Genomic DNA, 21,856 nt, shown 5'->3' on the forward strand with positions numbered 1-21,856 from the left:
GGCGATTGATTATCGGGCGAGGCGCATCATATGCCAGAGGGAGCAACGACGAGAAGCTCGAGCTTGATGGTTGGGAGCCTTGGGGGGTACGGACGAGGACCGAGAAAGAGCTTGAACGAGTGGATCGGATTGCGGCTTTAAGCGACCAAGCTAGAGCCACCGGGTCCCAGGATGCGACAGATAGGGAACGCTCGCAATGGTCGAGGCGAGAAATCTGGCGATGGTTGATGCTGGGAGTCGAGGGTGACGGCGAGGCTTCCACTTTGAGGCTGCAACGGGGCCTACAGTGGTTACATGAGCTACTGTATCTGGGTATCCCGTGTAGAGCCGGTAGAGTCCCCGATAGGCGCACTTCACGTGATGCGATGAGGGACTGGGGGTTGTAAGATGGTGAGCCAAGTTGGAAGAGCTTGATGGTGTTTTTCTGAATTGATGATGTTTAGAGCCAAAACAGCTGCAATTGAACTTTTCTTCTTCACATGTCTCAGACTGAGCTGGTCTTTTCGGGTTGAGTCGTGCTGGTGCTTCCAAATGGGCTGCATCTCGAGCTTGAGAGGGTGTGAGGGTGTGCTCGGACGGTCCCGTGATGTCGGATTCAAGCCCTGGTCCTTGAAGAGGTCGTGCAATTGCTGCCTGCCACATTTATCCTAAGAAATGATACTCGACAATATTGATTTTGACATGTGTTTATCTATATCATTACATCTATATGCTGCCTGCACCTACAGCCTAGAGGATCCGCTCCAGACGCCGTCGCCAGTCTACAGCACTCATACAGGGAACTGCTTGGCGTTGCGGGGGGAGCTCGGGCCCCCTAAATGCCCCCATTGGCCGTTTTGTCTCGGACCCGGTCCGCCGCGTTTTCCCCACGAGAACTCCTGCCGGTCAACGTTGGATATGCAGGCCACGTTGATCTCGGATCCATTGATACGTGGTGGAATAGGAAGGTTGGACTCAAAGTTCTTGGTTGTAAGGATGAGAGCTGGTATGGGCGAGTTGATTAACCATGAGTAGATTTGGAGTTGACTGATTGGTATTCGATTGACTGGTTGATTGATTGACTGGGACTTATAGTTGACTGATCGATATGACTGTTGATTGTCCGGTTGATAGATAGTTGACTAATCCACTGGCATATCTCTTGGAGGATATTTGATCGACTGAGATTCGGTACTGAGTCAATACGGCAATGCCGGGGCCGATTGCGCCCCGAGTGCTACATGGGCTTGAACCACTTCGAGCCATTGCCAGTTGCGAGTGGCATTTGAATCGGGCTTGTGTTCGAGTGTACTCTAGACGAAGGAGGTTGGAAAGTTCTTGAAGAACAATTCATACGTCTTATCGATGGTCAGACTTTCCAGCAACTCAACACAGCGAATAATATATATAAATCGCCGGAGCCTAAACCTCATCCTGGACAGCTTCAAAGAAGGCGGCATTGATGTGTTGATATATGTGAGCGGGCAAGAAGGGACCTTTCTCATCGGAGACAAGCTCTAAGCGGCTGACGAAGGTGATGCTCGTCGCATGAACATGGACGGCAGAGGAGAAAGTTCCGAAACAGTCTGACCGAAACCCCCCAACTCGGCACCAAGCTCTTCTGAATAGTTATAACCCTTGTGATTGCCTCGTCCAAGGCGGTGACTGGGAAGCCTCAAAGTTCCCCTGGCCGAAATAACTGGATATTGGGGGGGGGGGGGGGGGGGGGGGGGGGGGGGGCTCTCATGTGAGTGAAGGGGTCAAGATTGGCCCCGATAAGCCATGGGGCCACTGCCAGGGACGATTCAGGCTGCGTGGTCTTCTATATATCGTTTGAGCCTTTCTTGATGAGACCTTTTCCTGTTAGGTGCTGATATGCTTCGACTTGGCAAATCTTCCTCAGTCCTTTTCTGATGGGAACTAAGCCTCGGGCCTCAAGCTTGATAGAGCGGGTGGAGTGGAGTTGAGATATATACTGGTATTTGAAAGTCCTTGTGGAGGAAGAACCAGGCGTGGAACCAAAGCCTCGGAACAGTTCTTCAGAATTGGTAATGACCAGAGTGTAGAAAGACGGATGATATCTGGTTAGGACGATGCTCTCGTCCACACCCAGAGTCCATGAATAGACATGTTCACCTCGATGAGGGCGAAGGTTTATCCTGTTCTGCCCGCATCCTGTAACAGGGATGGTGGAATGGCCAGACACTATCACTCCGTTGCAAGGATCTGAGGCTCCGCTCAAATGAAGCCTCATGATGTCCTTTCCCCTTAGACTTCCATCGCCGCGACTCGCGTTCGACAGCGGCTTCTGACTGATGACACGCTCGACTCAGAGCATCTCGAACCGGGTAGATCGGGGTTCTTTGAACACCCGTATTCGAGTTCCAAAGCATGTCCTGCGCCATGTGGACTCCGGGTCGGATGTATATAAGACAATATATAGAGATTGTAGAACTATGATCACAGCCTCGATTGCCACTTAGACGACAATTCCAAACAATTATCTAAGAGAATAAGCTTAGGGGTAACAATCGACTGGATTCTTGCGGCCAAAATCGGCTTCGAAAGCCTCTCAAATTGGCCCCGTGATGAGGTGCTTGCTCTCGGCATTGAGTATGATGGCACCGTAAGTATAGCAGACTCCTTGCACATCTCCTGGGCAGCTGATTCTCATCCATCAAATTGGGTGACGTATATATCTTCCATAGGCGTTTCGTCAAAGCCAGAGGAGGGACAAAATACAGCTTTCTGCCTCACGACACTCTATTCACCGACAAAGTCGAGGCGAAAAGCTTTGAACTGGACCTTATGAACAGAAGAGAAGCAATTCATCACGGGGTGCAAAGCCTTTGGCCACGTTGAGAAGCAACTTGAAGCCCCAGGTGTATATACATAAGCCCACACGCAACCAGATGACTCGACTGCCTGGGCTCTCACAAGAGAGACATGAAGTTTCAGATTATATAGGGGGTTGACGTAGGGCTCTCTCCGCACTGTCTTGTGCTCCCGCCGCTCCAGCGGGAACGGGAAGGGAGTTGCTCCTTGACAACAACGCGGGACTTGGCGTTTCGGGAGGACAGGACTGTGACCTAGGTCCAATGCATGCTGCCAGAGACGTGATGGTGATTTTCTTGGTCGAAGTTGGTAGCCTCTGCTGTTAAGGACGAGGTCAATGAAGCGCTCAGTATCAGGATCATGCAGCGTCCAGTATGGGTATTCAAACGGCGGCGGCAATTAGTCCTTATTCTAGTCGCGGCGTAATGTGTCATATGGCTTGTAGATGATAAATATGAAGTGGCGATATTATGTCGGCAAGTATTTTGTTGCGATGATAGGCTCCAGCCTGTTGAGTTATCCTTCGCTGCGGTCGCTAGGATTAACAAAGGGCAGGTGGTACTTTCTTCACCATACTCCTCAGTTACCTCCCCAACTAACTCCATCGGTCGGTTTTCGTTTTGGGGATTGCTTATAGGGGAAACTATACTCTTGACCCACTGCCATCTCGAAGAGAAACATGGACGAGGGATAGTAGTTGTGTCGTGGCAGGGAATACCCCTTGAAGGTTGTCGTTATCCAAGACCTTACTGCTTTATCATAGTCCTCGTTGAGGTGACTAATAGAGGCCCTCCATTCGGTGGAAACGTATGATTCTCGATATATATGTAGAATATGCCCAGGATAATACAGGATAGGCTGGATATTGACTGGTCCATGACATGCAGGACCAACGAAGCCATTTGCAGGCATTGTTTGTCCCCTCGCCTGGTAGAGGGGTTAGGCAACCCCGAGGGAAGAATGAGAGAAACACCATTGAGAATATATGTGGGGGCTTGATAATGTCGTGCGTCCAGTCTTCTGTTTCGATGGTGAGGTGAAGCGCTCACCGCGCCGAAAGTCGAACGCAACGTGACTCAGATAGAACCTTGAGACTCTGTCTTCGCAAGGTATATAAAGTACCGGGGGAAAAGGAGAACCCCGACCATGGGGTGATTTGAGCCCCATACTGCAATGACGTTGCCAACGAACGAGACCAATATGTAGGGTTGAGCGCTCCCAAGGGGAAGTGGCAGCACTGTTTGCTGCCATGGCTCAACTCGCTAGTTTCCTGTATATATGGGCATTTCACGTTTTCTATCTGGTCTTTCCTCCGAATAAAATTAGGATTTCATTCGATGAAGTTCAGAGATATACTCTATGTTTGGATGAGAGATTCATCCGCTCCGAGAGGTGGGAGTATAGCATCCAAGCATGCCTGCTCCTAGCACATTCTGCAGCTTACCTATCGCTGCCTCCTGCATGTGATGGAACGTCGCGGCGGAAGTTTGATTCCCGAGCAGACACGATGCAGAAGATAGAGGCCATCCCGGCCATGTGTCTCCTCCAGAGCAAGATACAAGAAGACCCTTCTTTCTATACTGATAGCCCGTAGGGCCCGACCAGGGCCTTTGCAGGCTCTGCACTTGCTAAAATGATCGCCACTTTTAGGGCTCCCTCATCCGAGCAAAAGAAGAATACGGAGGGAGTGTTTTCCTCGGAAATGATTGGCGGCCACAATCTAAGAGTAGCATCGCCTCAACTTGGACGTCAGATGGGAATCTCTGGGTTGCCCCTCACCCCATCTCTTTGGCAGTTCTATTCTCGAGGTCAAGTTCCCGCATGGCGGTAGGGAGATGCTGAGAAGTCCTCACAATCGTTGGTGGACGGCGAGAGACACTCTGGCAAGCAATGCTGGGGACGACTTCCCGACCAGGGATAGCAGATAAACAGGGCTGAAATATATATATATATGAGAAGAATGATATGGCGTCGACCAACATCCTTGGAATGACAGTGTTCTGCCACAGGGACCGATTATATAACCCTGATCCAGGGGCACCTAGGAAGTCGAGGGGGATTTTTGTGAATGCGGACGGGAAAATATATGTCATGGCATCCAACTCGATTGTGCCTTCGAGTCAAGATCCAGGTTTAATAGGAGCCGTCAGAGGCACCTGCGCGAGGAAGATCTGTGTGATGTGTGGTCAACCCGACATTTGCCGCCTCAAGGTGTGCTGCTTCCATTCGGTCGGGTTACTGGGATCGCCAGAAGTCTCTCAGGAACGGGACTCGTCAAAGGGATGAATCGTTGTGAGGGTGCGTTTCCTGGATGGGAAGAATAATGCTTTAAGGCAACCCGGGGCAGATCTTCTACGACTTCTTGCCAGCTCATGAAATGACACGTGGGAGAAGCCCAAGAAGCCGACGAAGTGATGGCTTGTGCAGGTGACGGGTTTTGTTTGTCCTTGAAGTAAAGGTGAAGTAAGGGGTACGTATATATATATACTAGGGAAGTCGCCAATTATAATGCATTGTCAATGACCAGCTGATGTGAATCTGTGTCTGTAACTATGTGTTGATCCTGGGCCCCGGTCAGATGGTGTGGGAGTCCCATCGAGCAAAGGGATTCATGGCCGCGATGTGAAGAGTAATGGTATCATCCTTCTTGGATCTTTCAGGAGGATTGGTACTATAGAGGCGCCGTTGACGACTTGAGGGTCCTTGATGTGATTGACGGTTAAAGGTCACGTTTAGTGGTGTTGAGTTCGTGAAGGACCATTCCCAGCCTACAAGTCGGGCGGGGCCGGATCGATCCGAAGGGCGTTTGCAGGTCGGTAACAAGGCACAGAACGTCTGCAGGAGTTCGCGGACATGGTGCGCAAGACCGCGTACGCGGTCGGCTCGAGGAACCAGAATCTCTGTGCTCTCTCTTCATCCCGCCGCCCACAGGTTGTAACTAGTGTAAAGAACACTAGATGCAACTTGGATACGATCAGGCTCAGGCGTGTCCTGGTATTTATAAGGACATCGTGAAGTATATATATTGCAAAGTTCGAAGATAGGCGAATAATCGTTCAAGACGTACTGTCATGGCTTGGGTGATGCAACGGATGTGGGCAAAGAATCGCTCGAATTGGGACGTATGATCATCAGAGCGAAGGACGGAGTATTGGGTCTTTCCACTTCGCTCGGAGACGCCCATTACATGGCCGACAAACAAGATTCGCAGTCTCAAGGTCCAGGATCATTTCGTTGCAGTATACAGTGAAACGCGCCAACCCCATGAGTGAGAATGAGGGGGTTATAATATATGCGACGAAAAAGCAAGCGTATAGAGAAAAGATCCGTTTGAACGTTGCATCCTTGGTCATCCCTTCCACATGGTCGAGGTATCTCTGACTAGTGTCGAGCTGTGAGATCATGCAAGAGAACCCAAAAATGAAAGGCTCTGGTGAAAAAGAGGTCACGGGCTCATCTTTTTCTTCATTTATAGGGGGCGAGCTGCGGGAGCCCGAAAAGGAGTTGGCCTCGTCAAGGTCTTGTTCATAACGAGAAGAGACAAGGTCAACTCAAAGCACAAGCATCAACTTGGCAAGGATCTCGTCGTGAGGCTCGAAGGAGAAGCGAAGGAAGACAGATGTGGCTGGGGGCAATAGAAGGGGATAGTCGAGGACCCGCCATCTTGTTCATGAATGCTGTATATATAAGAGTTTCCGAATGATACAAGGGGAATGAGCAGGTGAAAAAGGCCTCGTCGTCAGCCCCTTCCATGTTCTTTGAGCCTGGTCCCATTGGTTTTTGTTTTGAGACAGGTCTTCTTCAGCCAGGCCCTGGTCTCATGCCGATGAAGTGAGCAAGAAGACCGGGTATATATAGAAGGTGTTGAGTTTTCAAGTCGGATGTAAGAGGGAGAGAGGGAGGGTATTTATACCCAGAAATGAAAATATTTGTCATTCTCAGTTGAAGCCTGCAATTACCACCAGCATCCGTATGTACCAATTGCTTGCTGGCGATGGCTTCAAACCTGAACAAACCAAACCCCTTGCCAAGAGGGTACGTCACTCTTTTCCGAATTTGTGGAGTAGATGGCTAGGCTAAAGGCTTGGCATCTCTGTCAAACGGTTGGGGACAGGCCCGCCACGTGATTCTCGTCTTTCTGGTCAAAGCGCTGCGTTTTTTCACCCCAACGTAAAGTGGCATATCTCACGATGAGCTTGTTCCATGAGCCGCGGCACGATTTTGTTAGTGTAAGTTGGCATATGATATCGAGTCTTTAGTGAGAATATTGGTCATTTTTTGCAGCTATACCGCCTGTTTTATAACAATACAACGCCATTGGTATCTTGTAATATATCATGTGTCCCCCTGCAATTACCCCATTCGGACCATCGCAACATCGGGGAAACCGCCGACTCAGGTCCCGACTTTCACAAGCCATTTTCACCCACACCCACCGTCATGTTCGGCCTCGGCCAATCAAATCGCCCCAATCAACGACTCTTTTCCAGCGGCCGTGTCTCGTTCTTCCCGATCCCGTGGCCGCCATCCAACGGGCGCCTTTTTCTTTCCCTGTTCCTGTTTTTCTCTTACTTACCAAACCTTGTGCTTCAAGCCATGGCCTTGTGATTGCAGGTCATTCTTCATTATTCGTTATATTCTTACCCACCCTCGTTTTTCGTTGTGTCTGTGTGTCTGTGTGTGCGTCGCAAAAATAACAGGAACCCCGCTGCCCGCCATCGCCATCGTCGCTGCTGCCGCCGCGAGCGAGAATTGAGCCTCCACTCAACGAACCAAACTAGACCAACCACCCCCGCCAAACCCTCTCCCTATAACCCTTTCCTCCGTCGACTCTCCTCCGAATACTTCTCTATACCGTATAGACTCGCCCTATATCGTATAACCATCCGGCCGCCCACCATGTCTGTCTCGAGCATCTTTGCGACCTTCCTCACGGGCTACGCTGCCCTCACCATCTTCTTCTACGCCCTCTCCATGGTCGTCCCCAAGGCCGGCTTCGTCGCCCGCGGCCTGGCCTCGTACATCTCGCTCATCTTCGCCGCCCTCTACGGCGTCTTCGTCTCCATCTTCCTCACCCTCATCGGCAAGCAGGGGATCGCCCAATGGGCCGCCGGCCGATGCTTCCTCTACGCCATGCTCTTGACCACCGGCGTCGAGTTTGTCATTGAGGACCCCAACAACATCCTCGGCACCACGCGCCCCGCCGTCTTTATCGGAAACCACCAGACCGAGCTCGATGTCCTCATGCTGGGCACCATGTTCCCCAAGTACTGCAGCGTCACGGCAAAGGCCTCGCTCAAGAAGACACCCTTCCTCGGCTGGTTCATGGCTCTGAGCGGCTCCATCTTTATCGACCGCAAGAACACAAAGGATGCCCGCGAGGCCATGAAGGGCGCCGCCAACGAGATCCAGTCCAAGCGCCAGAGCGTCTACATGTTCCCCGAGGGCACCCGCAGCTATGCCAAGGAGCCCATGCTGCTCCCCTTCAAGAAGGGCGCTTTCCACCTGGCTGTCCAGGCTGGTGTCCCCGTTGTCCCCTGCGTTGTCGCAAACTACAGCCATATCCTCTTCATCAAGAGTTTTGTCTTTAAGTCTGGCAAGATTCCCGTCAAGGGTATGTTTTCTCCTTCAGAGTGACAATCTTATAGTTGACTAACAAACTACAGTCTTGGAACCCATTCCTACCAAGGGCTTGGAGGCCGCCGACGTTGATGAGCTCACCCGCACAACGCGCGAGCTCATGCTCAACGAGCTTGTCTCTCTAACTGCCAAGGCCCGAGGCCAGCCCATCGCCGTGCCCGCCTCAAACGGAAACTCAACCGGCAAGAGCTCCGGCGTCGATACCAACGGCGCCGCCCACTAAGTGACCACCCCCCTAAAAAAACATTGTAGACTTCAGGTTGGTAGAGGTAGATTTCAAGAGGAGGAGACAGACTGGGTAAGGGATGATGAGTAAATTTTCCTAACGAGAGGGTTCCAAGGGGAGTCATGTCGGATGAAGAGACTCGCAGGCAGTCATTTGATACCCCCATAGACGCATGAGGCGGCTTTTTGCTCTGACGGACTGAGCAAAGTCGATTGCTTTTTGTTTTTTGTGCTATTGCATTGTTTTTTTTCTCCTCATGCATGCAGTCTTGCTTGATCCATGCTTTGCTGTTGAGACATGTTTTTGTTTCTCAAGATACAGACGATTATCAGATGAACCAATAGACGGCGCATGATGAGATGAGATTTCAGTTGTCTTTGCAGTTGAGTCCATGTTTGACGACATCACCTTGACGATGGAAAACTAGAATCAAACATCAAGTATTGATACACACATCGCTGTCTAGGCCACACATGGTCTACTATCGTCACCCACTTCTTCCAACCTGAAGCTACAAACAAGATTTCAACTCCAAGATCGCCAACCCGTCCCATGTCTCATCATGCACCAAAGGCCGAGGCCAGCCAATTACAAGGAGTACCGCTACATAGAAATTCACCTCAAGAAAAAAGTCCCGACTTTTTCAACACTTGACACACTCGCTCTGCTTCACTCGCTAAGTGCCTGCAGCGCCTGTGTCAGCGACACCACTCTCAAGCTCCGACCGCGCCTCGGTGTGCCAAGAGCAGCTGATGCGTTGCCGCTGTGGGTTGCCGTAGGGCTAAGGTCATCGCGCCAGAAGCGGAAGACTCGCTTCAGGTCCCGGGGAATGCCCTCGAGCACAACTGTCGAGATGGGGACAAAGGGGCGGTCCTCCATGCCAGAGGCAAGAATGGCGTACTCTTGCGCAAAGTCAAGAGCGTTGCGGAAGGATGCATATCGGGACTGGGCACGGGCGCCGACGATGATGTACATCTCAAAGAAGGCGTCGAGGACGTAGATTTGCTCAGGGGAGAGGTCGCGCTGGTTGAAGGGCGAGATCTCAAAGACCTAGTCATCGTTAGTATCTGTCAAGATCTACTTCAGAATAGTCAACATACCTGCTGCCGTGTATCTGCATCCGAGCAGAAGAGTCTGCTGCAGTACTTGGCATAGTTGGGCTTGAGTCGCCAGTGATCAGCCGAGTGCGGCTTGGATCCTCCCTCGAATAGCGCCCAGAATGTCTCGGGCTCTTCACCGTCATCGACCTCAATCAACTCCCCAGTCAGCGTGAGCTCGATGCCAATGAGTCGTGCCGCGCTAAGTTCGGTCACATCACAGCCGCGACCCTTCCAGAGATAGGCCTTGCCCTGGTTGGTGATGAGGTACGAGAATCCCGCACAAAGGCTAGCTGGGGTAAAGTCGCACTCATCAAACGAGACCTGACCCTGGTATTGTCGGCCACACAGCATGTTGGGTGCCAGCGAGTCGTACTTGTTGCTCGAACCTCGTCGGACCATGACAACACCGCCGAGCGCCTGGAGGAACTCGGTCGTCTCCTTGCCCTGCTGCATCTTGACCAGCTTTCCACCAAGGGCCTTGGCTTCCTTCTGAACAAACAGGAGAGCATCGTCAGCTGCAGCCTCGGGCACTTGGTCACCAACCCAGAAGTATATCTCCAGCCGCTTCCAGCCAGCCTCATTGGTGAAGCTATGCGGAGCGATGTACATTTCTCGCTCAAACAGCACGCGCTCATAGTGCGAAGCAACCGGCGACTTCCTGCCTTCAGCCGAGATCTGGAACACCTGGAAGCTCAGACTCTGGATCTTAGCAGGCCCTGTCGGTGGGCGGTTCATGAGAATCGATGCAGTGTCCACCTTGTACTCGGTCCTCGGCTGCTTTGGGCCGAAGAAGTCGCTGAGCAGACTTGCCACATCGTTGCCCTGCTTGGGCTTTGGCGATGCGGCCGCCGAGGTGGTTTGCTGGGCCTTGGGAGTCTGGGGTTCCTTAGCTGGAGGAGTTGGCAGAGGGCGGTTAGCCACTCGAGATGGTGTTTTGTTGATTTGGAGTGGAGATGAACGTTCGACCTCAGGAAGGGCACGAGGTGTCCTTGTTGGTGTCTTGGTCACCTCAGGCTCAGCCCCATCGAAAGAGGGCTTTGAAGGTGGTGGTGGTGACTGAGCAGCACCGCCAAACATGGCTCTGGCGTTCTTGACCGACACGACAGGGTCGCTGTCAACCTTTGTGGGCGACGACGGCTCGGGCTCTGGCAGAGGGCGCTGGAACATTTTCACTGGAGACCTGGAGCCGGTTCGCTGGTGAGTCAATCTGACAGGCTCCTTAGCAGACTCCAGCTTTGCACCGTTGGATCCAGCTTCATCAAAGAACCTCGACATGCGCTTCGTGTCGAGCTTCTTGGGCGAGTTGGGCTGCGAAGCGGCATCACCGGTCTTCTGGATTCTAAGGGGAGACGGGAAGTCGCCAGAAGCAGGCTCAGTGGGAGATGTTTGCTTGCGGAGGAATGCGGGAGCTCGCTCCTCAAGGCTTTGGAAGCCCTTGGCAGGTTCTTTCTCCTGAGGCTTAGCACCAGGAGTAGGTCTACCACGAAGGGCCGCCTTGGCAGCGACTTGCTGCCGGATAGAGAAGGGACCAGAGACTGATTCTTCAGTCTTTTCCACAGGGGCGGGGGCAGGGGTTTCCTTCACGGGGGTCTCCTTAACAGGCTCGACAGGTGCCTCAATGGGCTTTGGGCTCTCCTTGGGCTCAGGCTTGGACTCAGTAGCTGGGGCAGCTGCAGGGGCGGCTGTGGTCGGCGCCTTTCTCCTAGGTCCTCTCGCTCGACCCTTTGTCATATGTGTCAACTGTGGGCCAGGCGCAGATGGCTCTGTGGTTGATGCAGAAGCACCCTTTGAGCCGGATTCTTCACTGGCTCCCCCATTGGTAGCCATGGGAGGGGGGCCTCGCGCAAGCATACCAGCCAGAGCTGGGCTGAACCGGCCAGCAAGCTTACCTCCTACACCTCCTACACGTCCCTGCAGTATAGAGGGGGCACTCGTTTCCTTCTGCAAGATTGGCAAGGCTCTTGGCTCTTCTGGCTTTGCGCTGGATTCTGTTGATACCCGCTTGAGGCCTTCGTTCGAGTGCTCCGCAGAAAAGGGGACGGCGGCGGGCTTTGGTGAAGGCTTCGGCGACACAGAGGGCTTCGGCGAGAAAGATGGTGTACTTTGCATCCTCTTGGGACCAGGAACCGGCTTTGGCGACTCTGGCCTACCTGGCGCAGCAGCCGACTTCAGATCCATGACTGATTTTCTCTTGTTGGCCAACTCGGCTCGTCGTGCGAGTCCCTCGGGCAGGGGTTGCTCGGCAGCCATGGTGTTGCTTCTGGTGATGCCCTTGCCTTCTGCCTGAGCTTTCTTAAAGTCATCCTTCTTCTTCAAGATGGCTTCCTTGAATTCATCCACCCTCTCTGTCTTTTGGGGGCCGCCTGTTTGGTTGAGCGCGGCCTTACCCCGCAGGATGTTACTCTTGAGCTCATCCGGGGCTACGTAGTTCTGAGTCTTGGTCCTGCGGAGGTTGCCAAACACGTTCTTGAACTCGGGCTCGTTTGTCTTTGGCGCCTCGGAGCCAGTTGGTCGATGCCTCAAGCTGCCGCGAAAGTCCTTCTTAGGCGGCGTCTCAGGCTTCGGCTTTGGCATGGGTGCAGGGGGCTTGGTCTCGCTGGGACTTGTAGCCTCCTGGTGCTCCGGTTCGTGAAGCTTCTGCTTCTCCTCTGCTGTGAGCTCAGGATCTGGCACCGGTTCATGCTCAGGCTCAGGAACAGGCTCAGGGGCAGGCTCTACCGCCTTCTCTTCAGCACCTGCCGGCTCAAGCTTAGGGGCAATCTTCGAGATGCTCTTGCTAGCGCCATGGCCGAAAGGAGGTCGGTTGCCACCAGGAGGAGGAGAGTAGATACCGCCCAGGCCAGGGGTATTGGGCCTTGCAACAGATCCCACCGGCGTAGACCTCATAAGCCCACCGATGCTAACCTGATGTTTGTGAGAGATGGATCCTGGCCGAGGACGGGTCCCTTCCGCAGGATTGTTGGCTTTCTCGGCCTTGTTCTTGTTCAACTCCGCCATCCACGCGGGCTGCGACGTGTTTGACCTGTGCTGAGGCTTGGGTGACTCGGGCTTATTCAAAGCACTCTCCAGCCAGCTAGACTTGGTCGGGCTCCACCGTCGAGGATCCATTGTCTTGGATGGGCTCGTTGGAACGTGGATCCTTTCTTCCCCAGCCTTGGGGGTCTTGGATTCCAGGGCGCTGTCGATTGTGGGAGCTTTCGGTGTGGTTTCGATCTCCGACTCCCCATTTCGTGACGTAGGCCGGCTCGAGCTTGGCGTAGTAGATCCAGGGCGCACCATGCTCTGAGGTCGGCCAGCTCCGGGCAGGCCAGTGCTTCGACTTGAGGCTATTGAGTCACCACGGGCCAGGCCTGGGGGGCTCGTTACGCTCCATCGCTTGACGCTGTCGGACCTCTTCATCATGGCGCTCTGTACAAAGCCCCCTACACCTTTGGTAGGTGAGTTGGACCGAGAGTTGGACCGGATAGGGGATGTGCGGCCTGAAGGGGTCCTCGCGAAGCGGTCAACCAATGGCTTGTCGTCACCTGGGCCATCGAAGCCTGGAGGATTGAGAGTCGGAGGGCTTGCCAAACGCATCTTGGTAGGAGAAGGGGTCTCCTCGACAGGCGGGCTAGGCTTGGGTTGGTCGGCTGTCATGCCCGGCAGCTGGGCCTTGACAGAGGCCATATCCAAACGATCCTCGTCTTCAACCTGGTTCTTTCGGTAAGCAGCAGAGCTTGCTCCCCGATCAGCCGTCTGACGGAACCACGAGGGATCTTTCGAGCCGAGTGCCTGGGCGATCTGGTCTTTGGAAAAGGCTTGCTCGGTGGCAGAGGCGGGAGCAGGTGCGGCATCCTGCGACCCGGCCAGCGACCGCTGGGTCGCATTTTGGGTCGCGAGCATGCTCAGGGGACGGGCGGCGCCGCTGCGGGAGCTAGGCCGGCGCTGCCACGACAGCGTAGACGAACGGGCGGGTGGTGTCGATGCTGTTGTAGGAGACTTGGTGTCGACGTCGAGGGGCGTCTCGTTCTCCTTGGTGGGCGAGGAGTCGGGGGGGTCCATGGGGGTCTCGAGCTTGGCCTCAGGCTCTGGCGGTTGAGGGGAGCCTTCGTCCTTGGGGACGACGGGGGACTCGAGCTTCAATGCCTCGGAAAGGTGTATGCTGCGTCGGCTGGAGCGTGGGGACGGGGTGTTTGCGGGTGAGGACTTTTGCGGCGAGATGGATCTGGCACGTTCTAGGAGCAAGGACCCGTGGTTAGCAAGAAAAAAGGACAGCGATTGAGTGATTCGACATGAGCAGCATCAACAACATCCACGACCTAGAAAAAACAGCATGCAAAGAGATCATGGAGTAAAACAGGTAAATAACAATGGGGACGAAAAGTAAACACCGGGACGTTATGTTGTGTACGACGGGGAATGTTGGCCTGACGAAAGTGGACGCCATCAATGCAACAGCAAAAGTCTAGCATCACGTCTCTCTCCCATCCCATCCCGTCACATCGCAACACAGCACAGAGCTTTCTAGGACCTCTCTCACCTTCACGACGGGCTTGCCTCTCTCGCTTGGCAGCCAGGTATTCCTCGAGCTCACGGGCTCGCACCTCGTCTTCTTCGATCTGCTGGCCTCGCAGGCGTTCGACCTGCTCGAGGAACTGGGAGACTTCGTCGGACATGGCTCTCGGACATGACACGGAACGGGGGGTGGAGGGATGGATGTTTTAGAACGGGCGGCAGCGGCAGCAGAGAGCAGGATTTGGGAGGGGGCCGCTATGCATAAGCAAATGGAGCAGTAAGAAGAAGAAAAAAAAAGAAGGCAATCCCACGCAAAAGAACGCTGCAACTATTAATTCCTAGGTCTCTTTCCTGCCGGGCGTCGCCTCGGGTTGCCGATGGGAACGAACTGTAGGTGCTGCACGAGACGGGACGGGAAGAGAAAGAGTTCGCTGGGCGTTGATAAACTGGGCGTCAAAGAGAGACAGTCAGCCAGCCATGGATGCATGGGATCATGTCCACCGTCCCCATCTGTAAAAGACCAGACCGCAGCTGTCCATGGAATTTTCCCTCCAGACTCCATCCATGCAACCAGTGCCCACGCGCATCACGCAGACCCTATTGGCCCGCCCCATCAGGCCCCCCTGGCAATTCTCCAGTTTAGAGGTGTCTCTCCCTAGAAACCCACCCGCGGACGGCCCCCCCGTAGCGGAAGTCTCAGGGGGGTGCTCCCGCTGCCAGCTGGAGGGCGCTCCCGCTAGAAGCTCAGCGAACCTCGATGCCGGCGATGTTCGGTGCCTGACAGCTTCAGACCCAATGGCGGTCATCAACCCCTGGCCGAGTTCGATGTTGATGCACGATTGAATTAGGTATCATACGAAGAAATGCATAAGTCAGCATGGCTCATCTTCTCCTGAGCATAACAGATTAATTAGTTGTTATGCACCAGCACGAATCCTTCCTTCACTGATGGATGGATGCGATGCGCCATAAACAAAACCAAGAACGTCATCTTTGGTTTGTTTACTTCCATCATCCCGTCCATGGCCACGCTCCACCTCCACCGCGCTCTCGAATCCGGTGAAACCTTGTCCCCCCCATCTCAGATTCTACCTAGTCTGCTGCCCTCAGAAAAAAAAGGCGAATCCCATCTCAGATCCTCCTCCAGCCGATCGGGAATGCGACGTTGCGGCAGTGTACAAAAGTGCCGCTTTCGATGTGCCCATCCGCCGCTGGCTTGTTCCCTGTCGTTCGCGTCTGGCGTTGGAGAGCTGCCGTTTGAGTTTGACCGTTGCCCGGCGTAACGAACCCATCTATCGTTTCGGGCTATGCACGTCATGGTGGGTGGACTTCAGCTTTTAACTGCTCGTCTCAACAGTCATTTTCCTTGTTGGCTGGCTGCGTAGATAGCTTAGTATAGGAAAAGGCGCTTCTTGGCGTCCTCCACAACCCATGATAATCCCTCCTTTAGGTTGCTACCAGTCATGGCGCTGCATGGTAGGATGTGCCAACGATGAGTCCTTATCGACTCTAATTGAAGTGCCTAAACCGTTGTGAGCTCAATGTTTTTGTTATTATCTTTTGCTCCGAACTTACCGAGAGGATCTCCTGTTCCGTCATGCACCCCTCAACGTCCGTCTTGTTCGCAAACACGAGGAGGCTTGCTCCTGCAAGACGCTGTGCAACTCGTCAGTAAACTCTTGGCTTCTTACACTTCCGGCCGTTGCTATGGACGTACCTCTTCCAAGAGAAGTCCCTGCAGCTCGTCTCTGCAGTCCTCGATACGCAACCGATCCGTTGCGTCCACAACCCAGATCAGGGCATCTGTCTTCTCAAAATAATTCCTCCAGTATGACCGGAGTGTCTTCTGACCACCAACATCCCCTAAAAGAGTCAGCCATGGTGTTCAGACATTTCAGAGTGCCTAGATACACACAGATGTTGAGCTTATACCTGGGACACATCGTCAGCACTATCCATGATCACGTTGAGAGACCATCTTACCCCTCATAATCGATCGTCTTGATAATGAAGCCCAACGTCGGGCTCACCGTATTAACGTCCTCCCCCATAACCTTCTTAACAATAGTCGTTTTTCCCGCATTGTCCAGTCCCCTGTGTGGTGTCAATTTTCTGGTCCTCATTCCTTTTCGTTCGGTGAGCCCTCACAGCATCAGGATCCGCATCTCCTTATCCTTGAGGCGAGCTTTTCGCAGAATAGACAACATGGTTCGAAGCTTGGGGTATCTGAACTGGAATAACGAACGAGAAGGAGCGCCTTGTCAGATGCTTTTGAGAATTTCAGGCGAATAAATCTGATGCGATTTTTCTTTGATGTTGGGTTACTTGGACGTCGTTGAATTCTGGTGCCTGCGGCTCCCACAGCTGCACGTGATTGGTGCTCGCTTGAACGACCGTGATGCCCGATGCCACTCCAACTACACGACTCCAAAACATATTATTTCCATTGTACAGTGCAATCCATACAGTCTATCCCGCTTCAACATATCCCTCCATAGCTAGCACATGCGGCTATCACCCCAACTCGCTGTACATCTCAAGTAATGAATCAAAAGTCTACAAGCCTCCTCCACATTTGAACCTCCCAAAACACATTCTTCACACTCCCTTCCTCGCAGTCCGAATATCTTCGATGGCTGTGATGGACATCGCCCTTCAGTAGTTAGCAAGCTCCTCGGCGGAACGGACTTCCAACTCCCACACAACCAGGTCCAGCCACTCGCCGCCGCGGGTTCCTCTCTTGGCAGTCTCCTTGAAAAGACCAACTCGCTTGAAGTCAAACTTCTCCAGCATGCCCGTCATCCAAACAAGGCTCGGGTCATCTTCTCCGGTGAAGAATGTCTCAACGTAGACTCTCGCATACTGTCGGCGGTTCCTGTCGGCAGGGTACTCGTACATGGAATTGGGGTTTGAACACTCCCACTTGAAGTCGACCAGACTGTGGTGGCCTATCGTCACAGAAGCCAGAATCCGGTCAAGAAGTGCGGTTCCGATCAGCTTTCTTCGATGCTCAGGGTGGACTGCCAGTTTGATCTGCCCTGTGAGTCTGGATGCAGGACACATGTGACCAAGGAAACCCTGTCGAGTATCGGTGACAAAGGCGAACCCAAGGATGACTGCAGGCTTGGATGGCTCTTGAGCCTTCTTGAACTTCAGGAATTCCTGGTACTCTTGCTCTGCCCCCTTTGGCCATTTGGATCGGTCCAGGAACTCGCTCTGCGAGGGAACCGCCACGATGAAAGGCCGCAGGCCGCGCAAACAGGTGTCATAAACAGCCCGGATATCCGAAGCCGTGACAGGCTGAGGAAGAAGGATCTGCGAGTGGCCTTCCTTCTGAATCTCCAGGTTGACAATCTGAGCAATCTGGGCGCAGTCCTCGGGGACTGCGGGTCGTAAAGTACATCGGGCGTCGGGCCAGGGTTCTTCTTCCGGCAGCTGTGATACCTCTTCTTGCTTTAGCTGGCCAAGGACCTCTTCCTTGAGTTTCTCGCGACGAGCGAGCTCCCTGGAAATGTACATCTCCGATGTCATGTTCCACCTTCGCCACTCGGGATCTCCCATATTATGGGTGATTGTTCTGTCCTCCGTCTTGATCCTAATGTGCTTGAGGGGTTTCATGAGCTCTCCGGTATCCGTGTCGATATCACATTGATCCATGGCTGGATCCCGAGAAAGCTTGAAGTAGGTGATGATGGGCGGCTTCCAGTCATCCAGTTGCCATTTGTCCACAGCAGCCACGACGGCGGGCAGTTTGAAAGGCCCTGGGCTAAGTGGCGCTTCAAATTTCGGAAGTTCAGTTGATCTTTCGTTCTCTTGCGCGGCCAAGGAGGGAATCTCAGCAGCTTGGTCCTGCCCTTCACTCACAACCATAGTGAGAGTGCCAGCACCAACATCTCGCTTCTCCTGCGATTCTGTAACGGCATGGATGATGTGCAGAGGTGCAGGCAACGGCACACCTCCTGGTGGCGACCCTTGGGAGAGATCTGGGCTTGCCTCTCGAGGCGAATTGGTGGTCTCTGAGCTGGACTGCTCAAACCTGGGCATCGAAGGCTGAGAGCGAACTGCATACATCTTCTGGTTCCTGTTGAGGGTCCTGGTCTGCGTTGGGGGTGTTGGTATGGCTACAGGGCGCGAAGTTTCTGGGCGACCGGCCATCTAAGCCGTGTCGTGAGAAGCTGTTTGCGCACCCTCTCGTCCAGCCCTTAGGACAACCGTCGGCCACAGGCGTGGCGGAGTCTCTGTGCGGATAGGAACGCCTACGCTCTGGGCTCGAAACTGCTGCAGCGTCCGCGAAACACTCGAGGTTGATGTGGCATCGGGGATCTCGCCCTTTTGACCACCTGAAGGACGATACATGGCTGGCTGTCGACAAGCTGACTGTGTTGAGGAGGAGTCGCTTTGATGAGGGCGCGGATTTGTGCTTGCAGCGGAAGCTTGCAGCGGATCGACTGCGCAAGAAGCAAACGATGCGCGCAGCCGTGGGTGGGCTCTGAACAAAGACCCGTCAGCAAGATCCAACGATGAGTTGTGAATGGGAAAACAAACAAAGGATTATGCGGGATGCAAAATAGTTGTGCTCGAGGAAATATGTTGGCTCGATAAAGGAGGTGAGAAGTGTTGTTGTGTCAGCCACCAAGCGGAGGAAGGAGGTCGCACGTGCTTGCGAGAAAATATGAGGAAGGCGCAAATGGCAGTGAATCATAACACCAAATCAATTTTTGTTGATGCCTTCTCGTTTAGGGCTTAGGGTTCAGTCTCAGTAAAGAAGGGCATCACGGTGCTCGAGAGAGGCAGAGAATCTGCCAGTTGCCGGGCACTGGCAGACAGTGCTTACAGCTTATTAGCTAGACCAAAGAGATCTAATGCTAGCAAACAACAGCTGGAAGTTTGTTCACATGCATTCGAGCCAGGAAATTGTAAATGAGTAGGGATGTTGATTGACAAGCTGCATGCGAATCCCTCGTTGGCTGCTTCGTTGTAAGGGGGTGAAATATAAAACATGACGTTACATCATTGTGAGAACAAGGCAGAAATTAACAAAGGAAAGGTTATTCATATTATCGTATCTCGTATCAAAACTCCTATAGGTGTCCTGGGTATTTCCTTCTATCGACCTCCAGGTCTCCGTCTCATTCCCATCCATAACCTCAACTCCGGGCTCTATAATGATACTATAGTTCTCTCCTCCAGTTCACTAATCCTCCGCGATATATATAGATGGCACAAAATTACCCCTTTCGTCCTTCTCCAAAGTCCACGGCCCCCTAATGGACCACAGGGCGATATCTCCCTGTTCAGTCCTGAGAGTAGATGCTTGATGGTGGTGGTGGGCAATCACCCCCTTCTTCCTCACTTGGCTGGCTCCCCAAGCCTGACGGGGCAGAGGTCCGCGTTTGCTTCACTAACTCGGGGTTCACATCCAGTCCCATCTGTCTGCAGAAGTCCAGATATGGCTGGTCGTCAGGGGGCAGCGACACAAGGGACGGTGCGTTGCGTGTGCCAGGGGCATTGAAACGAGCGTTCAAGTTTGGGGCAGGAAAGGAGACAGTAGACATGGTGCTCCCTGAATGGCTGGGCGCATGAGACCCAAATCGTGAAAGGGAGGCCACTGAAACGGACTCCCAGATGCTCCCGCCTGCTGTAGAAGCGGGAGGACCCGCGGCGGTCGCCGAGCGTTTGAGGTTTGGCTGTGGCCGTTGACTGCTTTCCGATTCAGAATGCATCGACCGCGGCCGTCCATTTCCCAATAGAGAGGGCACATCATTGGCCGGGCCGTAGTCGCTGAGGGCAGGGTGAGTGTCGTCCTCGAATAGTTTCCGGCGCTCGTTGAGTGTAAACCCTTGGTTCTTCATGCGAACGTCCATCCAATTCGATGCCTCTTGACCCGCACGCTCGCCGGGAGTATCCAGCTCGTCCATATCGGAGGTCTGTGCCTCTTGAACTGAGTTAGACTCAGACCGTTCCTCGTTGGATTCTTCGCCCGAGGAACGCCAAGTCGAAGGCGGATTCCGAAAATATGCATAATCCAACTGACCATCTGCGTTCTGGGCCCATCCTTGGACACCTTGTCGCGGCCGTGATGGCTTTTTAGCAATAACTTCCCGCTCTACTTTCTGTGTCACGTTTTCGGCTCTCAATACTAGGAAGCGATTCGGCGTAGACAGCGTTGGATCGTTCTCGGCAGCCTTCTTTGCGGCCCTGACTTGAATTCTCACAGCTCGGAGCGTATCGGCAAGCATCTCGCTCTGGCGTCGAATAGCATCGGCTCGGTCCCTACCGAAATGGTCAATCCATGATTCGAGCAAACGCAACAGTCGGGGTTCCTTGCGCGACTTTCGACCGTAGCCTCCAGTGCGAGAAAGGAGGCTCGCTCGTAGGACAAGAAGCGCTTCATCCTGACCACCAATGGCTGACATGATACAGGCCTCGCAGCCGCCTTTGACTGATTTCGGACAAGAAGCAGCCTGTGCGTATCCAAATACGATACGGAAAACTTCGGCTCCCATCCAGATCCCAGTGACAGCATCCATGCGTTTGAGCCAGGCCTTGACGCTGGCGGGGTAGGGAATGCGTCGTCGCCAGAGTCGCAAACGGTCGATGCGGCTAGTACACTCGGCGATGATATGAACCATATGACGACGGATCAGTTTGGGGTTGAGACCGTAATGAGCCTTACAGAGCTGGGCTCCCTTGGGTTTGGCACGTAACTGGTCGAGCCGGGACGAAATGCGAGCGAGGAGTTTGCTCGATCGGCGTAGGGACTCGTCAAGCTGCCCTATGCCTCTCGCCTGCTCCTCGAGCCATGCTTGGGTAGGACTCGAAAAAACAATTTCACAAGGCATCCGTAGCAGCCCCGTGAGTTGGCGGACATTCGAGTCGTAACAACGCTTTGCCATGATCAGGACAGGGAAATCGCTAAAGATGGACTGGAGGAAGTCAAGGCTCGCTATTATATGAGAATACCAAGAGCAAAATCCTTTGAGTCAAATGCCACTAAATGGTTGCAGACAACTTTCTTTTTCCGTCGCATCAAATCTGATCAAGGGGCCATATATAGCAATGGACCTTGAATGAACTTGCGAATATGGGTAGTGAACCAGTACCATCTTCCAGAATTCTTGGGTGAACAAGACAATGGGACAACTGGCTGCGCAGAAAAGCTGCTGTTCGGAAGTCACTCCCACCCATCATAGTTCTTTGTGTGAACAAGTAACCATTGTGAAGTGTGAAGGCAGACCTTGAGTTCTGTTAGCAGGTGACGTTTGCAGATATTTCCAATCCTTTCAAATGCCTACCTAGCACGTGAGGTCACAGCCAGACAAGGCCCGTATCTAGATCGTGTGGTGACGATCTCAAATGTCCGAGACGACTCGTATACATGAGTATCGAGTGTCCCTTTCCGTTAGTCGCCAGTTGCGTCAAGGCAATTCTCGATGAGTATTTGTCCGATTTTATTAGACCTGACAAAGGGAAAAAGAAGTGGACAAGTGTTGTCCATATGCTGTCAGCCGAAACAAGCACCTCGACGCCGCCATCCAACAAAGTGCACCTTTCCTTCCCGTCGTAGCGTTGCGTTATAAGG

The 21,856-nt window shown here is 53.3% G+C and overlaps 5 protein-coding genes across 5 annotated transcripts; 1 reads left to right on the plus strand and 4 right to left on the minus strand.

The window, feature by feature from the left end:
- Positions 1-7,713: 7,713 nt before the first annotated feature.
- NCS57_00639100 (1-acyl-sn-glycerol-3-phosphate acyltransferase) lies at positions 7,714-8,677 on the plus strand (the record flags this gene model as incomplete). The annotated part of the gene is made up of 2 exons (XM_053056280.1): positions 7,714-8,428; positions 8,481-8,677. 2 exons carry the CDS (start codon positions 7,714-7,716, stop codon positions 8,675-8,677), a joined length of 912 nt encoding a protein of 303 aa, XP_052915235.1.
- Positions 8,678-9,349: 672 nt separating this feature from the next.
- NCS57_00639200 (DUF4045 domain-containing protein) lies at positions 9,350-14,468 on the minus strand (the record flags this gene model as incomplete). The annotated part of the gene is made up of 3 exons (XM_053056281.1): positions 14,300-14,468; positions 9,781-13,994; positions 9,350-9,730 (listed from the first exon to the last, which is right to left on the minus strand). Exons 1-3 carry the CDS (start codon positions 14,433-14,435, stop codon positions 9,350-9,352), a joined length of 4,731 nt encoding a protein of 1,576 aa, XP_052915236.1. The 5' UTR covers positions 14,436-14,468.
- Positions 14,469-15,664: 1,196 nt separating this feature from the next.
- NCS57_00639300 (ADP-ribosylation factor-like protein 2) lies at positions 15,665-16,481 on the minus strand (the record flags this gene model as incomplete). The annotated part of the gene is made up of 6 exons (XM_053056282.1): positions 15,665-15,796; positions 15,850-15,930; positions 15,992-16,137; positions 16,190-16,206; positions 16,258-16,368; positions 16,423-16,481. 6 exons carry the CDS (start codon positions 16,479-16,481, stop codon positions 15,665-15,667), a joined length of 546 nt encoding a protein of 181 aa, XP_052915237.1.
- Positions 16,482-16,929: 448 nt separating this feature from the next.
- On the minus strand, positions 16,930-18,630 carry NCS57_00639400 (uncharacterized protein; the record flags this gene model as incomplete). The annotated part of the gene is made up of 2 exons (XM_053056283.1): positions 16,930-18,413; positions 18,462-18,630. The coding sequence occupies 2 exons, from the start codon at positions 18,628-18,630 to the stop codon at positions 16,930-16,932; spliced, it is 1,653 nt and encodes a 550-aa protein (XP_052915238.1).
- Positions 18,631-19,568: 938 nt separating this feature from the next.
- NCS57_00639500 (uncharacterized protein) lies at positions 19,569-21,170 on the minus strand (the record flags this gene model as incomplete). Its single annotated transcript, XM_053056284.1, has 1 exon — positions 19,569-21,170. One exon carries the CDS (start codon positions 21,168-21,170, stop codon positions 19,569-19,571), a length of 1,602 nt encoding a protein of 533 aa, XP_052915239.1.
- Between the last annotated feature and the right edge of the window lie 686 nt (positions 21,171-21,856).

Source organism: Fusarium keratoplasticum, chromosome 4, assembly GCF_025433545.1.
Source record: "Fusarium keratoplasticum isolate Fu6.1 chromosome 4, whole genome shotgun sequence".
Lineage (NCBI taxonomy): Eukaryota > Fungi > Ascomycota > Sordariomycetes > Hypocreales > Nectriaceae > Fusarium > Fusarium keratoplasticum.